At 47.2% G+C, this 19,390-nt stretch overlaps 9 protein-coding genes across 9 annotated transcripts; 3 read left to right on the top strand and 6 right to left on the bottom strand.

Annotated features, from left to right (window-relative positions):
- Nucleotides 1-958: 958 nt before the first annotated feature.
- Nucleotides 959-2,193, top strand: EYB26_003904 (uncharacterized protein; the record flags this gene model as incomplete). Its single annotated transcript, XM_054263198.1, has 4 exons — nt 959-1,071; nt 1,123-1,318; nt 1,370-2,099; nt 2,165-2,193. 4 exons carry the CDS (start codon nt 959-961, stop codon nt 2,191-2,193), a joined length of 1,068 nt encoding a protein of 355 aa, XP_054119173.1.
- A 402-nt stretch (nt 2,194-2,595) lies between these two features.
- Nucleotides 2,596-3,615, top strand: EYB26_003903 (uncharacterized protein; the record flags this gene model as incomplete). Its single annotated transcript, XM_054263197.1, has 1 exon — nt 2,596-3,615. The coding sequence occupies one exon, from the start codon at nt 2,596-2,598 to the stop codon at nt 3,613-3,615; it is 1,020 nt and encodes a 339-aa protein (XP_054119172.1).
- A 1,143-nt stretch (nt 3,616-4,758) lies between these two features.
- EYB26_003902 (uncharacterized protein) lies at nt 4,759-5,536 on the bottom strand (the record flags this gene model as incomplete). Its single annotated transcript, XM_054263196.1, has 2 exons — nt 4,759-5,401; nt 5,460-5,536. 2 exons carry the CDS (start codon nt 5,534-5,536, stop codon nt 4,759-4,761), a joined length of 720 nt encoding a protein of 239 aa, XP_054119171.1.
- Nucleotides 5,537-6,464: 928 nt separating this feature from the next.
- Nucleotides 6,465-7,978, bottom strand: EYB26_003901 (uncharacterized protein; the record flags this gene model as incomplete). The annotated part of the gene is made up of 8 exons (XM_054263195.1): nt 6,465-6,563; nt 6,616-6,951; nt 7,001-7,301; nt 7,348-7,439; nt 7,488-7,582; nt 7,634-7,696; nt 7,751-7,764; nt 7,821-7,978. 8 exons carry the CDS (start codon nt 7,976-7,978, stop codon nt 6,465-6,467), a joined length of 1,158 nt encoding a protein of 385 aa, XP_054119170.1.
- A 410-nt stretch (nt 7,979-8,388) lies between these two features.
- On the bottom strand, nt 8,389-9,222 carry EYB26_003900 (uncharacterized protein; the record flags this gene model as incomplete). Its single annotated transcript, XM_054263194.1, has 3 exons — nt 8,389-8,901; nt 8,953-9,124; nt 9,170-9,222. 3 exons carry the CDS (start codon nt 9,220-9,222, stop codon nt 8,389-8,391), a joined length of 738 nt encoding a protein of 245 aa, XP_054119169.1.
- A 717-nt stretch (nt 9,223-9,939) lies between these two features.
- On the top strand, nt 9,940-11,199 carry EYB26_003899 (uncharacterized protein; the record flags this gene model as incomplete). The annotated part of the gene is made up of 3 exons (XM_054263193.1): nt 9,940-10,207; nt 10,261-10,496; nt 10,558-11,199. 3 exons carry the CDS (start codon nt 9,940-9,942, stop codon nt 11,197-11,199), a joined length of 1,146 nt encoding a protein of 381 aa, XP_054119168.1.
- Nucleotides 11,200-11,364: 165 nt separating this feature from the next.
- EYB26_003898 (uncharacterized protein) lies at nt 11,365-13,439 on the bottom strand (the record flags this gene model as incomplete). Its single annotated transcript, XM_054263192.1, has 4 exons — nt 11,365-11,847; nt 11,903-12,744; nt 12,799-13,332; nt 13,427-13,439. 4 exons carry the CDS (start codon nt 13,437-13,439, stop codon nt 11,365-11,367), a joined length of 1,872 nt encoding a protein of 623 aa, XP_054119167.1.
- A 433-nt stretch (nt 13,440-13,872) lies between these two features.
- Nucleotides 13,873-14,922, bottom strand: EYB26_003897 (uncharacterized protein; the record flags this gene model as incomplete). Its single annotated transcript, XM_054263191.1, has 5 exons — nt 13,873-14,084; nt 14,140-14,327; nt 14,377-14,458; nt 14,520-14,657; nt 14,721-14,922. The coding sequence occupies 5 exons, from the start codon at nt 14,920-14,922 to the stop codon at nt 13,873-13,875; spliced, it is 822 nt and encodes a 273-aa protein (XP_054119166.1).
- A 766-nt stretch (nt 14,923-15,688) lies between these two features.
- Nucleotides 15,689-17,607, bottom strand: EYB26_003896 (uncharacterized protein; the record flags this gene model as incomplete). The annotated part of the gene is made up of 5 exons (XM_054263190.1): nt 15,689-15,868; nt 15,921-16,280; nt 16,334-16,630; nt 16,680-17,296; nt 17,346-17,607. The coding sequence occupies 5 exons, from the start codon at nt 17,605-17,607 to the stop codon at nt 15,689-15,691; spliced, it is 1,716 nt and encodes a 571-aa protein (XP_054119165.1).
- Between the last annotated feature and the right edge of the window lie 1,783 nt (nt 17,608-19,390).

Here is a 19,390-nt window from a genome sequence, read left to right as displayed (position 1 = left end):
GCGATCCGTAGACTCCGTACGTGCTGAAGAGGAGTTCCCCTCCTGTTAGCCTGTGTGATTGCCCCACCTTATACCTCCTGCTTCGTTTCGCAAAGGGGAGGGTTGGGAACTCTCTTAAATAAACCTCTTGCACCTGATACACTCTCAAACAACTAACTAGCTCTTGTCAAAACTACTAGCTGAGAGTTGAGACATCGGCCTGGAATTTCTCGTTGTTCCGGAATCTGTCTATGACTTGAGTGACCTTGACCTGAAAGTTCGTGCGGGATTGCGGTTTGTTTGCTGTCGCATCTTGTTTACCTGCGAAGTACTCAGCCAAGGAGATCAAGATCGGTTCAGTAAGTACTTCAGATCAAATCTAGAATATCTGGATGGAAATTTGTTGGGATGATGACTCGTTTATCTTGTCATTTGCTCGAATATTTACTGTAACTTATTTAGTCGAGCAACGTGCTGACAGTGAAGTCTTTCTGTGACACAGCCCCTCTCCGTGCGATTACAAGCAGAGCGCATCGCAGCTTTCCCTCGCCGCCTGTATGACACTTGACGAAGCGCGAATATAAACATTGCGATATAAGTGTCGAAACGGTGTTTTAAGAACCTTGGAAAGCTTGAATTTGCTATACACAAGAACCGCAGGCATAAATTAAAGAGGTACGCAATTCACACTTTACCTCTGCTCAGGGCGCGTATTGAGCGCAACCAATCAATCGGTCGAGGCTGCTCTATTGTCTTGCCCTGCGACTCAGCCATTCACTCCACTTTTGACTGCTTCCACACCTGGTTCATTGATTGTCAATGAGGTCTCCATTGTTGGATCCCATGGATGATTCACATATATTAAACTAACCTTTCCTGTCTGTCTCAGTTCTTCGATCGTATATATATTCTCTCCAGCTGCAACTACTTTGACTACCCATTCTCAAGTTCATCACACCGATACTTTTACAGAGCCGCCATGGCTCAAGGTCAGAATTCCACCCATGGAGGGTCGAGGAAGATTTCGTTCAATGTATCGGATCAGTATGATATTCAGGATGTGATTGGAGAGGGAGCGTATGGCGTTGTTTGGTAGGATTATTATCGCCGCGAATTTTTGGCGGTATAGCTAACATGTCACAGCTCTGCGCTACACAAACCATCGGGCCAGAAAGTCGCCATCAAAAAAATCACTCCGTTTGACCACTCCATGTTTTGTCTTCGAACTCTCCGAGAGATGAAGCTGTTAAGATATTTCAACCATGAGAACATCATTTCGATCCTCGATATTCAGAGACCTCGTAGTTACGACAGCTTTACCGAGGTCTATCTCATCCAAGTATGCGTCTTTTTTCCCTAGTCCAGCAATTGACAAAGCTAATGGCGATAGGAACTGATGGAAACTGACATGCACCGAGTGATCCGCACACAAGACTTGTCCGACGACCATTGCCAATATTTCATTTACCAGACACTGCGCGCACTGAAAGCGATGCACTCAGCCAATGTCTTGCACCGAGACTTGAAACCTTCGAATCTTCTACTCAACGCCAACTGCGACTTGAAGGTTTGCGATTTTGGTCTGGCTCGTTCGGCGGCTTCTACCGACGACAATTCTGGTTTCATGACTGAATATGTTGCCACACGTTGGTACCGTGCTCCTGAAATTATGTTGACCTTCAAAGAGTACACCAAGGCGATCGACGTATGGAGTGTGGGATGTATCCTGGCAGAAATGCTTAGCGGAAAACCCTTATTCCCAGGCAAGGACTACCACCACCAACTCACTCTGATCCTCGACGTACTCGGCACGCCAACCATGGAAGATTACTACGGAATCAAATCTCGCCGTGCTCGTGAATACATTCGATCTCTCCCATTCAAGAAGAAGATTCCTTTCAAACATCTATTCCCGAAAACCACCGACCTCGCGCTTGATCTTCTAGAGAAGTTATTGGCCTTCAACCCTGCCAAGCGTATCACGGTCGAGGAAGCTTTGCGTCATCCGTACCTCGAGCCATACCATGACCCTGATGACGAGCCCACTGCGGATCCCATCCCAGAAGAATTCTTTGATTTCGACAAGAACAAAGATACCCTCAGCAAAGAACAACTGAAACGTAAGGCCCCTTCCACCTTTGTGCTCCAAAAGTTGAATGATTACTGACTTGTATGCCACGTACAGTCCTAATTTACGAAGAAATCATGCGATAGAAAGATTATCATCTCGTCCTTTTTTTGTTGCTTTTTGGGAAGGGAGTTTATATGAGTTGCATCCCTTTTGTATCTAGTTGAGGAAGATGAATTGTAGTTTCAGATGAACATATCATGAAAATGAGTCTATTGTAGTCCTCGCCACATGTCCATCTTTGAAGGCAATAATGCCCTACTGTTCAATATCGCTAGTTTCAGGGTTAGGGCACGTTGTCCAACCTTGAGGGCGGGTATTTCTCCGCTCTATCAACTCACCCACATGGCACATCCACGTCGTGTGTTGAGCACTGATATGAGATTCTTATATAACTTAATACCAACAAATTGTAAGAGTCTGTTGGGATAACCCGGGCTCTTCCTTCACACTCACTCAATCCGACCTCGAACTCAATCCATCAAGAAATGAATAAAACACAAAAAATCTCACTTTCCCCTCCAACTCTCTCAGAGCTAGCCGAGAAGCTTCAAGGCTCCCTCAGCGCCAACTATGAACGTTCTTCTGTCACCGTGGTCCCCTGCCCAGACCTTCGTGAGCCACCTTTCCTGCTCGCGCACGAGGGTCTTTCGGGCGATGAGAAAGTCGCGGACGTCGGTGGCCAGACACACCTGTATCCGCGGCCGATGAGGGATAAGACCTATGCACTAATCTCAATTAGTAGGGAAATGGAAATTGAGGTTGGCGAATCCCATGAGCAGGTAATGATCATCGGCGCGGGAGCAGGATCGTCTGATATTGTTGGTCAGAACTGTGAGATGGCCATCAATTTCGGATGGCGCTATGGTGGTGGTGGTGGTGGTGGTGTACCGCAAGGGTCATGGCGTCATAACGGTGGGCGTTATGTTAAGATTGAGTCTGGGACTGACTCTGTGCTTTTGGAGAAGACGGATTCTGCGAGATGGTGGTTTGGGTTGATGGGGAATCTTTTTGCCTCGGATGGGGGGCCCGGGGATGTACTCAAGATTACTGCCCGCAAACGTGTTGGGGAAGAGGGGAGTTTTACAGAGTGTATTCGAAAGGCACTCCATGCCGCCTATGGAGATTCTCAGATCGTCAGTCTTGGTGGTGTGTTCGTGATTAAATCTGGGAAAGCGCGATATCATATCATGCCTGATTTTCCACCAGAAGAACTGCCATTTCGAGACAGGCAACGGTTCAATGACTGGTTGACGTACCACGATTTCAAGGGGCCGATGACTTGTTTAACGGTATTGCATTCTGTTGACCCGGACAAAAAGTTGGGGTTACGGATGGAGCATACACATGCGTTCTCAACGGTGGGTGAGAATGCAGGTGGGCATTATCATTACGATGTTGAGGAGGAGAAGGAGGAGATTGAGTATGAGGGTTATTTTAATACGGCCAAGGCGTTATATCGAATTGATAAGCCTGAATTCAGCTTGGAGCAGGTTTTACAAAAGTAAACTTGTGAAGACTGTATCTATTTGAATGTTGTTTTTTGGAAACGGATGGCATTCAACAAGAGTTATACTGATACACGCATGTATCAGTTGATGGGTCTCACACTTCATACACCTTCCCAGTCTTGATATCATACACAAAAACCCTGGCCCTCTGAGCCAGCTCTTTGCGTACGAGAGGCGCAGATTTTAGCCAGTCCAGATCATCTCTGACGTTCTGCTCCATACTGTTTATCCATTGGTCAGTACAGCATGATTCTACAAGTCTGGACAATGAACAAGAGGAGAGAGTGACAAGCCTAGTCGAAACAGCACCAAATTCAGTTCCAATAATATCTTCGGTCTTTCATCCCGGATTCCTTCTTTTGGTACCCTCATGAATCAGGTCATTCATGAAGACGAGGGAGCCACAATCTATCAGTACCAAGGTCAGAGTAAGCAAAAGACCAAATGAGAGAGGAAAAGGGGGGCTACCAGTATGATGAACAACAGCCACCTCCTCAAACCCCTTAGTCCCAAACCCTTCAGCCATAAACATATCTAGCGTAACAAGATCCTTCCAACATCCCTATGGATGACCCGCAATGGTACGAAAGATGATGGCATCTTTTGGGGTTAGACCGAAGTACTCCTCGGGCACGACGCGGGGGCCACAGCAGCTGATCAGAGCAATTCGGGGCGGTCATTCACCTGTAGAACGGTTCTCAGCAAATGTTGGTAATGGTTGATGGGTCCGGGAGGTCCGGGAGTTGCGGGCTAGGAGGTCGTTGACTGTTGGCATGGTGGTATCTTTTTTAGAACTTGTTGTGCTTTGGATGTTGATGATGTGTTGGATAGGTAGGAAGACTATGGTAGTCATATCCTGGTAACTACTCATGTATATGAACGTATTGTATCAGTGGCGCAATGTGTACATGTATCCAAGAGGCAACACCGGGCTAAGAATGACCATGTGTGCTCTATTCCAAAGATGCATGGCCACTTGCGACTGTAGCAACCGGCTGATGGTCCCAAGAATAAGATGATTAAAAGCATGATGACAAGTAATCTAGATATACACCATTGATTGATGTCTGAGTAGATGTTTGGGCATTAACATTATGCTAACCTGGCAATCACAAAAATCCATTTCCTTCTTCTAAGCCTTCACTGCGAACCAAACAAGCCCCAATTTTTGATCTCAAGCACTTCCGTAAATTTTTCAATCACCTTCTCCGCCAGCTCCTCCTCCTGGGCCAACCCCGCAGTATTCCCCTGCACCAAAAACTCATCCTGCGGTACATTCACAAAAGCCAACAAATCCGTCGATTGATCTGGTAGTCTTACCAACAGGAAATGGCAATTATTCGTTGATTTGTCGGGGGGAGGCGGTGTACTGCCACTCGCTGCATTCTGTTCAACTACTGCATTCTGTAGTCGCTGCATCCCTCCTTCTCGCCTCTGCTTTCGGGGGGAAGTAAACGTGACCAGTCCCGCATACGCAGAAGCCTTTGCTCCCATTGGAGATGCAGTAAGTTTCTTAAGAGGAACCCTCTTAGGCTCGCGGATAATGTCCATGGTATCATCACCATCGCAGATATCGAAAATGTGATACATGGCCGCCGCAACATCCTCGGAGTCAGCGTCGATGTGGACTGATGTCGGCAATTCGACGTCTAAGCCTGAAGTCACAGCACCCAAACCCCCAGATGATGAATGGGGAACGTATTCGTTGATCTCAAAGATGAGGTTTGAGAGTGTTGTGGGTGAGAGGAACATCTCTTGGTGGTCGGGGACTTCGCGGAGTGTGCTGTCGATATTCAGTATAAACCATCAGATGTTTTGCAGAAAGCTAAGAGTAGACAGACCTCCCATCTATCCAACCTCGTGGTACAGCGCCGGTAATGGCGCCGCCGAAAAGCTCTCTTTCTTCGATTTGTGCCATTGCGTCTTGTATGTATTGTGATGCACAGATCTTAGTAAAATTCTCCAACTACTTTCTCAAATGAGCCGCAGAACTTATATATATCCGGAACAACAGATAAAAACTGGCGAACTCAATCCTCTCGCTTTCTTGTAATTGGCTGTCAACGCAACATGCAAGGGAAGCGAAGAACTAGCCCAACCGACTTCAGCCTGAGAAATCTTATGCAACTATTTGACTTACGACAGAAAGAGAACCTGCAGATCGCAGCAATTTCCTTAAATAGGTTTTTTTTTTTTTTTCGTTGAAGCTCTTGGTTTTGCTTTTGCTTTTTATCCGCCCTATTCAAGTCTGGCCGGTTTTCTTCCTGATCGAGCGAGCGTAGTAGATCGATACAGAAAGGGTCCCTCACCCAACATCATACATCCACGCCCGCTAAACCTAATCAGGTAGAAGTTTTAGTAACTTAGTGATAACTAGTTAACTAAGTTAACTAACTAGTTAGTTAGTTAGTTAATGGCCCTGCTGAGTCAGCTTAGTAGTCCCCGTGTGCCTATTAACAAATTTAGTCATTACTATATAAATATAAGAGCTAGCTATGCTAGTATTCTATGTTTTGTGCCAATAACTACCGGATCAATAGGGCGTGGATGTATTGTTTCCCTATAGAAACTCCTCCCAGCATTCCGGGATGTTATCGATTTGCTACTGCCCCGCAGCCCCCAGGAACAACAGGCAAACCCAACCCTGCTCAATGTCAGAAGCGTTATTACGCAAGAAAACACTGCGATAATGCCTTAATTGCCGGATAGTTACGCCATTTAATAACTGTCTTATATATCAAGGACGTTATTACGATATGTGATACAGTGTATTCGAAGACAAAGGAAATCAATCTAGTCAAAGTAAAAGTCATTTTATTTACACATACAAAGCTGCAGAACATCGACTATTGGTCATCCAGGACGTGCAGGTACTTCTTCTCTTCTCTTCGCTCGCGCTCAGTGGCGGGGGGCAAGTCGTAGTACTGAGAGCTTCGGTAGCCCATCTATACAAACATTAGTTTTGGTCTTGCGTGTATCAACAGCAAAAAAACTTACGAGGTAGAGGTATGTGAGACTGGTGATATCAGCAGGCTCGATATCCAAGTCCTTGAAAGTCTTGGCGGTGGGATCAATGTGCTGATCAATGAACTCGCGCTCAATCTGATCAGCCGACATGGTAGGCCACCACAAGAATTTGTTCAGGTAGTAAGCAGCGGGCTTAAGAACAGCCTTGGGAAGGTTGATGTGGCGGCGGTGCTTGACGATTTCCTTGTCGACAATCTCGGCGAGCTCGGCAGTAGAGTACTGCTTAGGACCGTAAAGCTCGAATGTTTGAGAAGCAGTGTTGTCATCGTACAGCATGCGCTCAAGAGCAGCTCCGACATCAATGGCCTATGCAAATAAGCGATTACTCATCACGAAAATGATCAAGTAAACTTACGTGAACGGGCCAGAATCTCTCCTGCATGTGGTTGGAGGTCAAGAGGTTGGTGACGCCAGCAAGTTTGTGAAGCAAGTTGTCCTCGAATCCGAACATTGGCGCAGGGCGAACAATGGTTGTCTCGGGGAAGATATTACGAACGACACGCTCACCCCAGCCCTTGGTCTTGAAGAATTCCGATGGAGAGTCCTCGGCGGCATTGTAGGAAGAAACGTGGATGAATCTGTCAATGTCGTATTTAGCAACCGCCTCGGCGATACGCTCCGCACCGTCAACGTGGACGTCCTCGTAAGTGAAGTTCCTGTACAAGTTAGCTTTGCCGCATCGACAGAAATTGGAAAGCGTACTTTGTAGGATAGTCGCGGCCGACAAGGTTGTAGACAACGTCGGAATGACGAACGCTCTCTTCAATTGATTCTGTGTTGCGCAGGTCGTATTCCTAGTCTGATCAGCTAATGCTCATATCCACCAAGTCCATGCTACACACCATGAAAACAACGCGACCGAGGTCTCCAGTGACTTTGAGGTGACGCTTGGTCATTTCCTCGCGGAATGGAACAATCACAGTACATCCGGAACGAGCTACACGACATTAGCCATGCACACCAATTGACTTGATCTGGTGGTACATACCGAGTCGGTTGACGATATAACGACCAAGGAAACCGGTAGCTCCAAAGACGGTGGCAGTGTGGCCTATTCAAAACAATGAGCAATGTCCAAGTATCAAACCCGACGGGTACCACGAACCTCCCAAGGAAGACCTAAAGCAGGTAACGTCAGCTATTGAACACGCTCTTAAAGCACAATTATCTCTTACCGCCCTCCCTGGACCCTCAAAATAGGCTTTCCGGTCCTAGTGATCTGGACATCTTGTAAATTCCTTCGCTGCACCTGAAATTGCACTCGTCCAACGGCAGGGGTGGGAACCAGTGACTTCCGGCCCAGAGCGCCGTTGAAGGCCCGGCACTTTTGCATGGTCGATCGGTCACCCCAAGAGACTGTCGTGAGAAAAGACTGGCCAATTGATTCGGTACCCGACCTCCACGATACGATTGTTGCGTGTGTGGAGCGGAGATGGTGTGGAATGGGTTGAGGTCCGAAGTGACTCGAGGAAGTTGAGGTTGTTCCCGCTCGCAACTTCGCACGACGCAGGTGCTAACCCGATTCGTCTTAGTGCTATGCTTTAGCCTTTGTCTCGCCGACATCCCTCTTCCTCTTATTTCGCATCTGCTTCGTGAATGAATAGTTTACCAGGAAGTTTTGATACTATGTTATACGAGCACTGAGCTGTCCTAAAATATGGGTCAACATGATCTATATTATTCGACTACGTGCAGGAACTCAGTACTAAAAGACATTTGAAACTACGGATGAGCTCAACCGGATCAAAGCTTAGATCCTCTAGCGAAAATGATGGTCTTTTTTAGATCATGACCATGAATCGTCATCTCGAGAGGTCTATCCAATACTTTGACTTCTGTCTCCCCGAATCCAGCTCCCAGGAACAATCCCTTCATCTCATCAACACCAAATCCGTGTTTATGGATGGTCTCCTCACTCTCAGGACTGATACGCTTGTGCTCGTCTGCTGAATGAGACTCTTCCAACATTTCAACAATCCAAAGAACACCGCCTCTTTTTAACCTATCCGCTAGACGTTTCATCGCTAACTGAGGGTTGGGAAAGTGGTGCAAAGCCATACTGACGACAATGACATCGAGATCATGATACTCAGGCCCTTGCAGGTCTTGAGCCATGTTCTCTGCCAGCAAATCACCAACCTTCGCAGACATTTTTTCAGAGGAGATGCCGGCTTCTTGGACTCGTTGGTTGTACACCGCCACCATGTTTTCTGAGACGTCGAGACCATGGCATTTGGTCACAAAGGGCTCCAATGTCTACTTCTGATTAGAAAATATCAAGTTGATATTTCCAGAGGGAAATCGTACTCGAGAAATATGACCCGGTCCACACGCATACTCTAGAAGCCTGATATCCTTCCCTTTGCCTTCTGCAGTGTCCGTCCACGTGGAGCTAATCCACAGACGATGACCGATGGTCTCTTCTTTCAGCATACTAATGCCTTTCTCAAAGCCAGTGTCATAGTTGTGGGCAGTTTTGCTATAAAGGTTAGCAGTGGCCACCAACCAAAATCACACAACTTACTCGAAGTGTTGCCGGTTGACTTCCGTCAAGTGAGAGTGGTGAGAGTGTGCCATGGTGTTTGATAGTGGCTGAGTGCGAGGATCTGAGTACGACCAGTAAGCTGCGATTATAAATGTGATTGAGGTGAGTAAAAAGTAAAAGTTATTATATGTTGCTTGAGGGAACATTTGATGTAAGGGGAGGAAATGTATCTTGTCCGGATAACCGATGATTTTTATAATGCCGCCGGAGACATATCATGCTTCCGGAGACATTTTCAACAACCGTGGATACTTCTAGTATCTAGTCTATATCCACAGTGTACTCAATCAAATTCATGCAAAATTCTTGGATCTCGGAGACTTTTGGGGAAAGTTTGCGAAAGTCTGCGTGATCTAGAAAGCTAACGAGACGTATAAATACGACATGACACAAGGTAGCTGGGTACAGGAATGCATTAAAAGAAGCGTCCTTCTTGAGTAAACATTGTAAATACTCAAATAAATGTCATGAATGGCTAAAATTTGTTTGTATGAAAATGAATGATAGACACCTTAATCTCAAGGCACGTATTTACTACGGCCGGGCACAGTGACCCGTTGGAGCTAACCAAGCGGCATCACTAACAGGCTAACTCAACTAACAGCTTCATGCTTCATCATCAAGCTTACGCCACTTATCATCAACACCTACTCTCACCCTATCTCGAATTGCAAACCTTCGTCTCACAGTCTCTATCGATCTGTACGCACCAATAAACATCTATCAAAGTATATACCCACCGCGTCACCATGGACGCCGACAAGATCCCCGACTTCCTAGCGGACCAGCGAGACCAAGCTCCCAGCGAAGCCCAAGCTCTCTTCCTTGACTTTGAAGATTACTGGGAGCGCAAACTCTGGCATCAACTCACAAACTCGCTTGTCGAATTCTTCCGAACACCCGCCAGCGCCCCTCAACGATTACCCATCTTCAAATCGTTCATACTCAGCTTTGCGGATCGAATTAATCAGTTGAACTTTGTTACGTTGGGGTTGTTGGCTTCAACGCAATGTCGTGGTTTGTCTCTCTTTTCTCTCCTATATAATTATTAGTGCTAAAGTATGTTGCAGACGACCAAGAGAGACTTTCTTTCCTTACATCACTAGCCGATCGAGTGGATAAGCCCGACTCACAGGATGCATACGTTTATGCTGTTGCTGATGTTGCGGGTGTGAAGCTGCGACTACAAGACTATGAAGGATCACGAAAGGATTTAGATAAGAGTCAGAAGATCTTGGACACATTTGATTCGGTAGAGACTGTTGTCCACGCGGCATTCTACAAAGTCAATGCAGACTACTACCATGTATGACGATACCCCCTCTCGCCCTCTCTTCGGTTTCAGTACTAATACTTTCCGTTGAAAGGCCAAACAAGAATTCGCATCTTACTACAAGAATGCCCTCCTCTACCTAGCCTGCGTTGACCTCGACGACCTCTCGCAAGAAGAACGCATCTCTCGCGCCTACGACCTCAGTGTCGCCGCCCTCGTCTCGGACTCAATCTACAACTTCGGCGAACTCCTCCTCCACCCCATCCTCGACTCCCTCACCGAGACACCACATGCCTGGCTCCGCGACCTCCTCTTCGCCTTCAACCGCGGCGACCTAACCGCCTACGACGTACTCGCAGGCAACATCAGCAAAAACAAACTCCTCGAATCCCACCGCCAATTCCTGTACATCAAAATCTCCCTCTCTGCGCTCACCGAAGCGGTATTCCGTCGTCCACCACACGACCGCACAATGACATTCTCCACCATCTCGGCAGAGACAAAAGTGCAACCAGACGAGATTGAGCATTTGATTATGAAGGCGTTGTCGTTGGGCTTGATTAAAGGGTCAATTGATCAGGTTGCACAGATTGCGCGAATCAATTGGGTCCAACCTAAAGTGTTGGATATGAAGCAGATTGAGGGCATGAGGAATCGGTTGAAGGAGTGGGATACGGGGGTGAACCAGTTGGGCCACTGGATTGAGGGTGTTGGAAGGGATGTTTGGGCTGCTTAAGGTTTTCCTCATTTCATCCTATGCATGATGAAGAACTAGGCTGGCATGAGATAGCAACGATAGACACCAAAACGTCTAATACAATACACTACATTGATATGTTGGTACTTCTCCATAGCTAAACTATAGAATTTACTATACAGTCCCTCTGAAGTAGGGAGGGGATCAAACAAAAAATGAACTCCCAATTGACACAGCGCCCATCATCCAAGCCGGCCACCACACACACCACACCACAACCGGCGTCCAGACACCCCATACATCCCATCCAAACGCAGCCTGCGAAAGAACCTCCCGCACCGGTATACCCGTATACGCGCAAGCTGCCAGGAGTACTGCAGGCGGAGACAAGACGTTGAGCAGAATAAGCAATAACGACGAGAACACGAGTCTTTGTGCTGACTTCGTCGTCGTTGTAGGTGTCGGCACAAAACTCAATGGCGCGCATAGTAGGCCAATAATGAACGAAAGGGAGAAATTGAGTGTTGCCAGGGCACTCAAGAACAAGCCGAGAAGGAGCAACGAGAAGGACTTTAGTAGATAAAAAGTCTGCGGTTGGGGAGTGAATAGTTTGTTGAGCGCGAGGCTGATTAGGAATGGGAGAGTGATTGTTAGGAGGAGGATGGCGTAGGTGACGGGGAGGAAGAACTATCATCATTAGTAGCCATTCGCGGATAGATCAATAGAGGGGCGAAGGACTCACCTGAGAAGATATATTGGTCAAAATGTATAAAGGTACAATGCCTAGGAAGTGCAGAACAGTCACCACCGTCAGCGGGACCGTCAACTTCCGCTCAGAGACACCATTCAGTCCCGTGTCAGCTCCTTTCGTTGCTTCTCCCTTCGAATCCTTTGATGGCTGCTTCGTTGCAGCAGACAGTTTATCCTCATACCCCGTCCTCAACCACAACGCAACCGCCATGATCGTAAAGCTCGCTGCCACCAACATCGCACTTGGCAAATACGTGCCAATACTGACAAACCGATTCGTATGCATAAGCAAATAAAAGAAAAAACTCTGATGCAAATGCTCGAGCAAATTATTCAAACTCCGAAATAGTCCTTCGACTGTTCGACCGAGAGCCATCTCGTCTTGCCATCCATTCCCCTTCGTCTGCAGGGTGATGGCGTCGATGTGATAGGGTATGAAACTGCTATGAGCCCCCGCAGCAAGACCAAGACCCTGCTTCGCCATACCGCGGAGCATAGTCTCCAGCCTCTTTTCGTAACTATTATTGTGTTCCCACATCTCCTGCAAACTCGTGCCTATCCCCATTTGTCCGCCCGCAATGGAGACGGCAGTATTGAAGAGGTCGAGGTTTGGTAATTGGCCATTCACGCCGTCGTAGACGATATGCAAAGACTCAAAGCGGTGGTCGAATGGGTATTCGATTACTAGGGCACCTTGCAAAGCGCCGCTTTTTAGGGGTAGAGGTTGTGCGGATGCAGAGTGCATGTCGTGATAGGCGTCAACCCAGGCTTGGGAGCCGGCTTTGCTGTCGGGTGTAATGAGGAATATGATGTCTTTTGACCAGAGGGACCATCCTATTCACGTCAGTATCTATATACCTGTATATTGAGGGAAGCAGGCAAGCATACTTTTAAAGTATCTAGCCAACGTCAACGCCAGCGCAACCCCATTCAAATTCAACTCCCCATCAATTGTCCTCCACGCAGCAACCAACACAATCGCCTCCGTCGCATCGCCCCTCGGCGCATGAATAATCGAATACACATTCTGTCCTTTATGCACATTGCCCGCGGAGTGATACTCATAATTCTGCGTCGCGACTTTGAGCCCTGCGGCACGGAAGATCCCCTGAACTGTGTCGGAAACGACTTTCCACTGTTCTTCATTCTCGCCTTCGCCTTCTTGAACAGCAGGAGGAATCACGCTCTCAAGTTGCCGCTTATAACCCCTGAAAATATTCTGCTCTGATCCCGCGAAATAGGTATGTACCTGGCCTGGTAACAGCGCATTTTCGGAAACGTACGTTCGGCGTGAGTATTCGTCTAGCGGTAGGACCAGCAACGAGGCGACGCCGACCAATATACAAAGCAATGAGATCCATGGAGGTAGACGAGTGAGGAGGAAGGAAGGATCATTCCGCAGTTTGCGGAGGAGTCCTGATGCTGTTTGTTTTCTGTTAGCACCGTGGACAAAGTAGGGGGGAAATGTCATTTTTATTTGGATGGGTTGACTGGTAATCGGGGTTTGAGAACGTACATAGTAAGCCCATTGGCACGTATACCTTGGGGCTGTATATCCCCAATGGTCATGAAAGTTGCTCAATGTAGCTGGAAAGTGTTTGTTCAATGTTGACAAGTATGTAGCTGATTCGGCGTCGATTGCGGATAGGAAGCTCGGTTTATCGACATATTTCATGTGATTGGTTGATTTATGTCTAGGGTTAGGGTAGTGATAAAGAGGTGTTACGTTCGAAAGAGGCAGAGGTGACAACTCCCCATAAATAGACTTGCTGATATCAACAATTGTGCTCCCATGGTATAATCATTGAAATCTTTTAATCGACTCGTTGCTCATTATATCTAGACAATCATAAATAGTACACGCAATGAGTATATACAAGAATGATCCTTATTACAATATATTATATGTTCCCACCACCTTTTCTGTCTGTTCATACGGTCATACCACATGACGATCAATATTTACGGTCCCAATCGCTGTGAAGAGCCAATATAACTGCTCATGGAGACGCCGGACTCTCCAGAGGATGCCGTCGGGAGGACACCGTATCGTCCGTGCGTTTTTTGGTCGACGGAGACGTAGTGAGGTAGTCGTCCGAGGAGGTTTAGCTTTCCTTCGATGAACCGTAGGATTTTCTCCGGGGGGACAAAGACTTTGAGATAGCCGAGTCCGACTATTCCACAGTTAGCAGATATGATAAAAACGGGTGCGTGAGAGGGAGGACATACGTAGATACCCAAAGATCATACCACAGATATGTCCCAAAAAGCTCGTATTCGAAAGAAGCACAGCCACAACGAAAGAGACAAAGAGCGGCGTAGTCCAAGTGGGAACCTTCAGAGTGCCGACCTGGAAGTAAGGATTGGTGCGGAAAGTCTTGATTGCTTCGGAGGCGAGGAGCAAAAAGACCCAGACACTGTTTGAATTAGCAACATACCAACTTTGAAAAGGGAGACTGGTCTAACCTTGCGCCAACGACAGCCGTATTGCTGGATAGAATATATTTCTCCACGAGTATATATAACGCGGCAGGGAATGTCGAAAGTGCTAGAACAATGAATTAATTAGCATCCAGATCTCCCACGATGACCGCGAAACGGTGACATACGTCCAACAAACAACAGAAGTGCCGTCAAAGTCCCATGCTCAGCCTCAAACCTCTCCAACAACGGCATCAGCGCCACCACATTCAACAACATATGGAAGAACCCATTATGTATAACGGGGTACGTATTCGTTCGATACACTATCCAAAAACCCAATTAGCCTAACCAGCTCTCCCACCTCAATGTTTTGAAAGGGGTCGTACAGGTAGCAATGCTAATCTCATTCGGAATCAAAGCGCCCCATTGTACCACGTCCCATACAGACTGTAGCTCGAGAAGCCAGAATGCGAAGATGATGAGCAGGACGGCACGCGTGAAGAGCGGCAGGCGGAGGAGGTAGGAACGGAGGGGAGTGATGTTGAGGAAAAACGCTGGGAGGGCGCTTGGTTGAGATGAGGAAGACATTGCCGTTCGTTCGTTTCGTCCGTCTCTATTTGGAGGAGTAGGAATGTTTGCGAGATTCTTTCGATGTCGAGGAAGACGCTGTCACGCGAGAACCAAGATGAACGGAGTCGTTCTATGGTGAATCCAATAAAAACAAGACAAGTCGCAGGCTGGAGGAGTGACGCTAGGGCAGACAACACATTGACTGACCGAAGTCTGTCTATTATCGCACAGACTGATCAAAATCAAAATAAAAGATGAAAATAAAGCACTCAAAAATAAGAAATTGAATGGATCAAGCAAGCAGGGGCCGCTCTAAAAGGATTAGCACGGAGATCGGAAGGAGCTTTCGTGTTGGGAAGGAGTGGGCCACTGGCCTTCCGTAACCCTTAGTCCGTGTCCATACTAAGTTAACTACCTCCTATGAGGAGACTCTACACTATACACTCTACACATGCACATGACACAAGTTATGGTATATCCATTGCCTTTCCCATTCCATTATCGACATTAATCATAAATCCATACAAATTTCCATAATATGTTCAGAGAACCATCATGAATACATTCCTCCCAAATCCATCTATCCATGCCATATCCAAACAAATCTCTGGTCATGTCAAAAAGGGTAAAACTGTACAGGGGTATAAGGCTGAAGCGAATCAAACAAGCATATTCATCTCTGAATATAAAAAGAAGTGAAGAAATAGTAGTCCAGATTTATTCCGTCTCTTCCTCGTCCTTTCGGTTATCCACCTCGTTCAGGGTATTGTTTTATATTCGTCAATCAAGCGGAGGACCACGATCGAGCGTGCGATTGGGAGTTTTCTTTCTTAACGGCCCAGGCTTTGATGGCAAGGACGACGATTTCCCAGGCCATGATGAAGCAGCTGAGACCGATGGCGACGTTGAAGGTGAACATGGCGTCGAGATCGTACCACACCATCACGTCCATGATATCGGAGGCCTACCGCAGTTAGCATGCTTTTTTTCATATAAATGCTGTGGGTTCTACTCACACTAAGCATAAAGATCAGACCACCGGAAATTAAGCAAAAGGCACCAATCAACTCAGTGGGTGGGCGAGCGGGAAGATACGAAGTTGGTGGGCGGACATAAGTCAAGGCATAGGTGGCACCACGCGCCATGGCAGCACCAGAGAGAAGGGAACCCCATTGTTTGTGGACCATTGTCGAGACCATTTGTTGCTGTTGGTGTCCACCCATCATCATACCAAGCAAGAAGATGATCAATGCCGGCATCGGGTTGAAAGAGACGCTCGATGGCTCTTCGTCTTCGTTGGATTGGTTGCGAGAGGCGCCGACAATGCTTTGCTTCAACCAGCTTCGTACTCGCTTGGATTCAAGGAGCATACCACACTACGGAATTAGTTGTGTCTTCTGAAAATTGAGAAATCGAGGAAATGGCCTACCAATCCAGCACCAAAGAACATCACCGAGATGGAAACGTGCTCAAGATCCTGGGGACTCCATGCCTGACCCCAGCTACCGAGATGCTCCAAAAAGACATTGGTAGAACCATAGGTGAAAATCAGGGCTGATTCAACAAATTCTCCAGTAGGAGCACGTGAGTTGGCCGGCTTCAAGTTCCACGACCAACCCCAGTTGGCCCAGCAGCCCATGTATCGTCCTAGAACGACCAGTCCGTACCAAAAGAAAATACCGCCCTTGATGAAGTGAGCAAGACCGCTGAAAATACTGTGCGCTTTCTGTGAAAAGTTAGTAACTGGCTGGCGTTGGGAATCAGAGGGCACATACGAAAATACCGCCGTAAGTGACGGCACCGGAAGTCAAGGCAATGAATCCAAAAGGCAGAATTATGCGATCTATGATGTTGTAGACCAGGCGCAATCCGCGCAAAACCTTGTTCGAGACCAAACCAGGCACGCGACTTGCGAAAAAGCCGTCCAAGAACGCACTGCGCAACCAACCACGAGAAAGCGGAGTAGGCACCTCGACGTCGTCTTCCTCTTCAGGCTTGGTCAAGTTGTGGTGGTGTTCTTCATCTGGGGATGTTGGACAGCTAGTCCCCTGGCCGCTATCGCCAGACCAGCGATACTCAGCCACAGGAGTGTACAATTGCTGGTGCTCCATCATATTCTCAGTTGAAACCGGGAAAAATGTTGCGCGCTGATACTGCGAGGTCACGTTCTTGGTGCGCCGACCCGAGTAAGCGTAGATGATGCCAATAACGAATTGCGCAACTACCACGGAGCTTGCAATCCAGCCGATTTTGTGATGCGCGTTGTTCAGATACAGATCGGGTGTAGATGCGTTGTAGACCAGACCGAAGAACAAGGCGACGCCATTCACAATCAAAAAGACGAATTGAGCTGGGATGGTGAATCGCGAATGCGCGACACTCAGCATCACGGCTATAGTCAGTTAGCGGAGCTCATAGAACGTGAATTGATGCGCACTCACCAACAGGCAAGACAAAACACCAAGCAAGCACCTCGAGAACAATGTGAGCCGTTATCGACGCGCTGTATTCACCATAAGCCCAGTAGCTGAGCTCCCAATCCTCCACTGGTTTCGACATGGAATCCTTCTGGCTCATGTCCATACCCATATCCTCGCCTCCCATCCCTTCATGGCTGTGAGAACCGTCCGGACGAGCGGTTGCGACTGCGATGAGCAGAAAAACTGCAGCAGCTAGAAGCCGCAGTGAAGTTGACTGTCCCATTTTATTATACTGTATATGTTATGTACACGCTTTTATATGCTTGTCCGTATACTTTGTGTCGTTTCTTTTGACTTTTTCTGTACCTGGTAAGCTGGACTGGAGTGCGAGGTTCCAGAAGCAATGTGCAGTTTTAATCAGTTAAGTTGATCCAATCCTTGGAAAGAGCAGCTAGCTGATCAGACAAGCTATCAGAGCTATCCAGCTATCCAGCTATCTCAGTATGATGTCAGAGAGGCGACAGAAATAGGGAACAGGAAAGGAATAAAAAGTATGGGTTCGAATGATTGGGACAAAACCACATTATTAATACTCTTCTAATCAGCCAACAAAAAAAAAAAGAGAGAGAGAGAGAGGCCAGGAATAGTAAGAAGCTCCTTCCTGCCTGATCGATCGTAGCTCCGGCGTTAAGGTTGATCAGTGCGTGGAAATTATGGAGGCACCTGTGTGCCAGGTGACGGACGACGTATTATTATTACGTGTATCGTGAGGGTCCGTTTCTACCCAGTGCCTTAGGTACACCAAGTACGTATGTACGTACATACAAGCTTGTGCTGGGACAGCCCAATGGATCCTTGAACCGACTCTGTACAGGTTCGTAGCTCCTACTCGGGCCCGATCTCATTAGTTGATGTCTGTTCATTTCTAACAAGGTTGTATGACAAGTCGTCGCATAGCAGCAATCTGCTTGAAGAAAGTCTCATGACATCCATGTCCATCCATGCATAATGGTGACACTGGACAACCTTTCAGGCTTGCATCCCGTTCGAGGGCTCCAGATTCTGCAGGACATGGATCAGTCACGGGCTTTTGGGGGCCGACTGATCCGTTCTTACCCTTGCTCTTATGCCTCGTTAAGTTACTAGGTATGAACTTACCTTACAGGTTACTATGGACTACTCGTAGTATCCGTACCGGCTCGGTTCTATCAACAATCCGTTTCCGTAGGCACATTAGTCCAGCCAGCCAGCCTACTAGTCGAGCTAGTCAGCCGCTGCACTGGCAGATTGTGCGCTAAGACTTATTACTCTGTTAGGTGTTAGTAGTGCAGCGTCGATCGTGTGAAGTCCTTGACCCCACCATTTCGTCCGGGCAGTACGAAGTAGTAGTCCGTACTTTGAATGCTGAGAAAAAGTACGGAGCGCATTTGAGAATCCGACCTATCCTACGCATAAAGCCATTGTCTATCCATTCGACGCAGTATTAGTTTATTATGATTATTGTATTGATGGACTCGTCCTTGGGTATTGAATGCGTGGAAATACTGGGCCGGAACCTTCGGTCACGTCGGCACTTAAATCCGTTTGCCAAGACAGTCCGCCGACCAATGAAATATATTCCTGGCTGGGCCGAGCCAAAGATCACCGATGATGTTTAATAATTCATCGACATTTAACTAACTTATGATTTGACAAATTTTGTGACTGGCAAGGTTGGCGATTGCCTTAGCTTCGTATGTAGACGTGCGTTCTCTACTTCATTACTAAACCTGGAAAATAAACAAAATAATAAGACAATGAAATATTCTACCTTTGTAGAATACGCTCTTCGACTTCTTACCAAATGCGGTTACATGTGTTATCTGTCGATGAGGTCATTGATTGACAGCTCCAGGGCTGAAGCTTAAAGCGACAACAGGTGAACAGACAAAAGAATGCGCCGTGTCCATTAGTGTAGTTAATTTAATAGTACGGGTAATGCTGGCTGTAGCAAAGTAAATCGGCACCTCGGGCAGTTCGTGCCCCAGCAGGCTAATCGATTAGCGCGGGTGCCGTATCCGTTGTAT

Source organism: Talaromyces marneffei, chromosome 3 (genome assembly GCF_009556855.1).
Source record: "Talaromyces marneffei chromosome 3, complete sequence".
Lineage (NCBI taxonomy): Eukaryota > Fungi > Ascomycota > Eurotiomycetes > Eurotiales > Trichocomaceae > Talaromyces > Talaromyces marneffei.
Note: the sequence above shows the minus strand (reverse complement) of the source record. Positions and strands in the feature narration are given on the sequence as shown.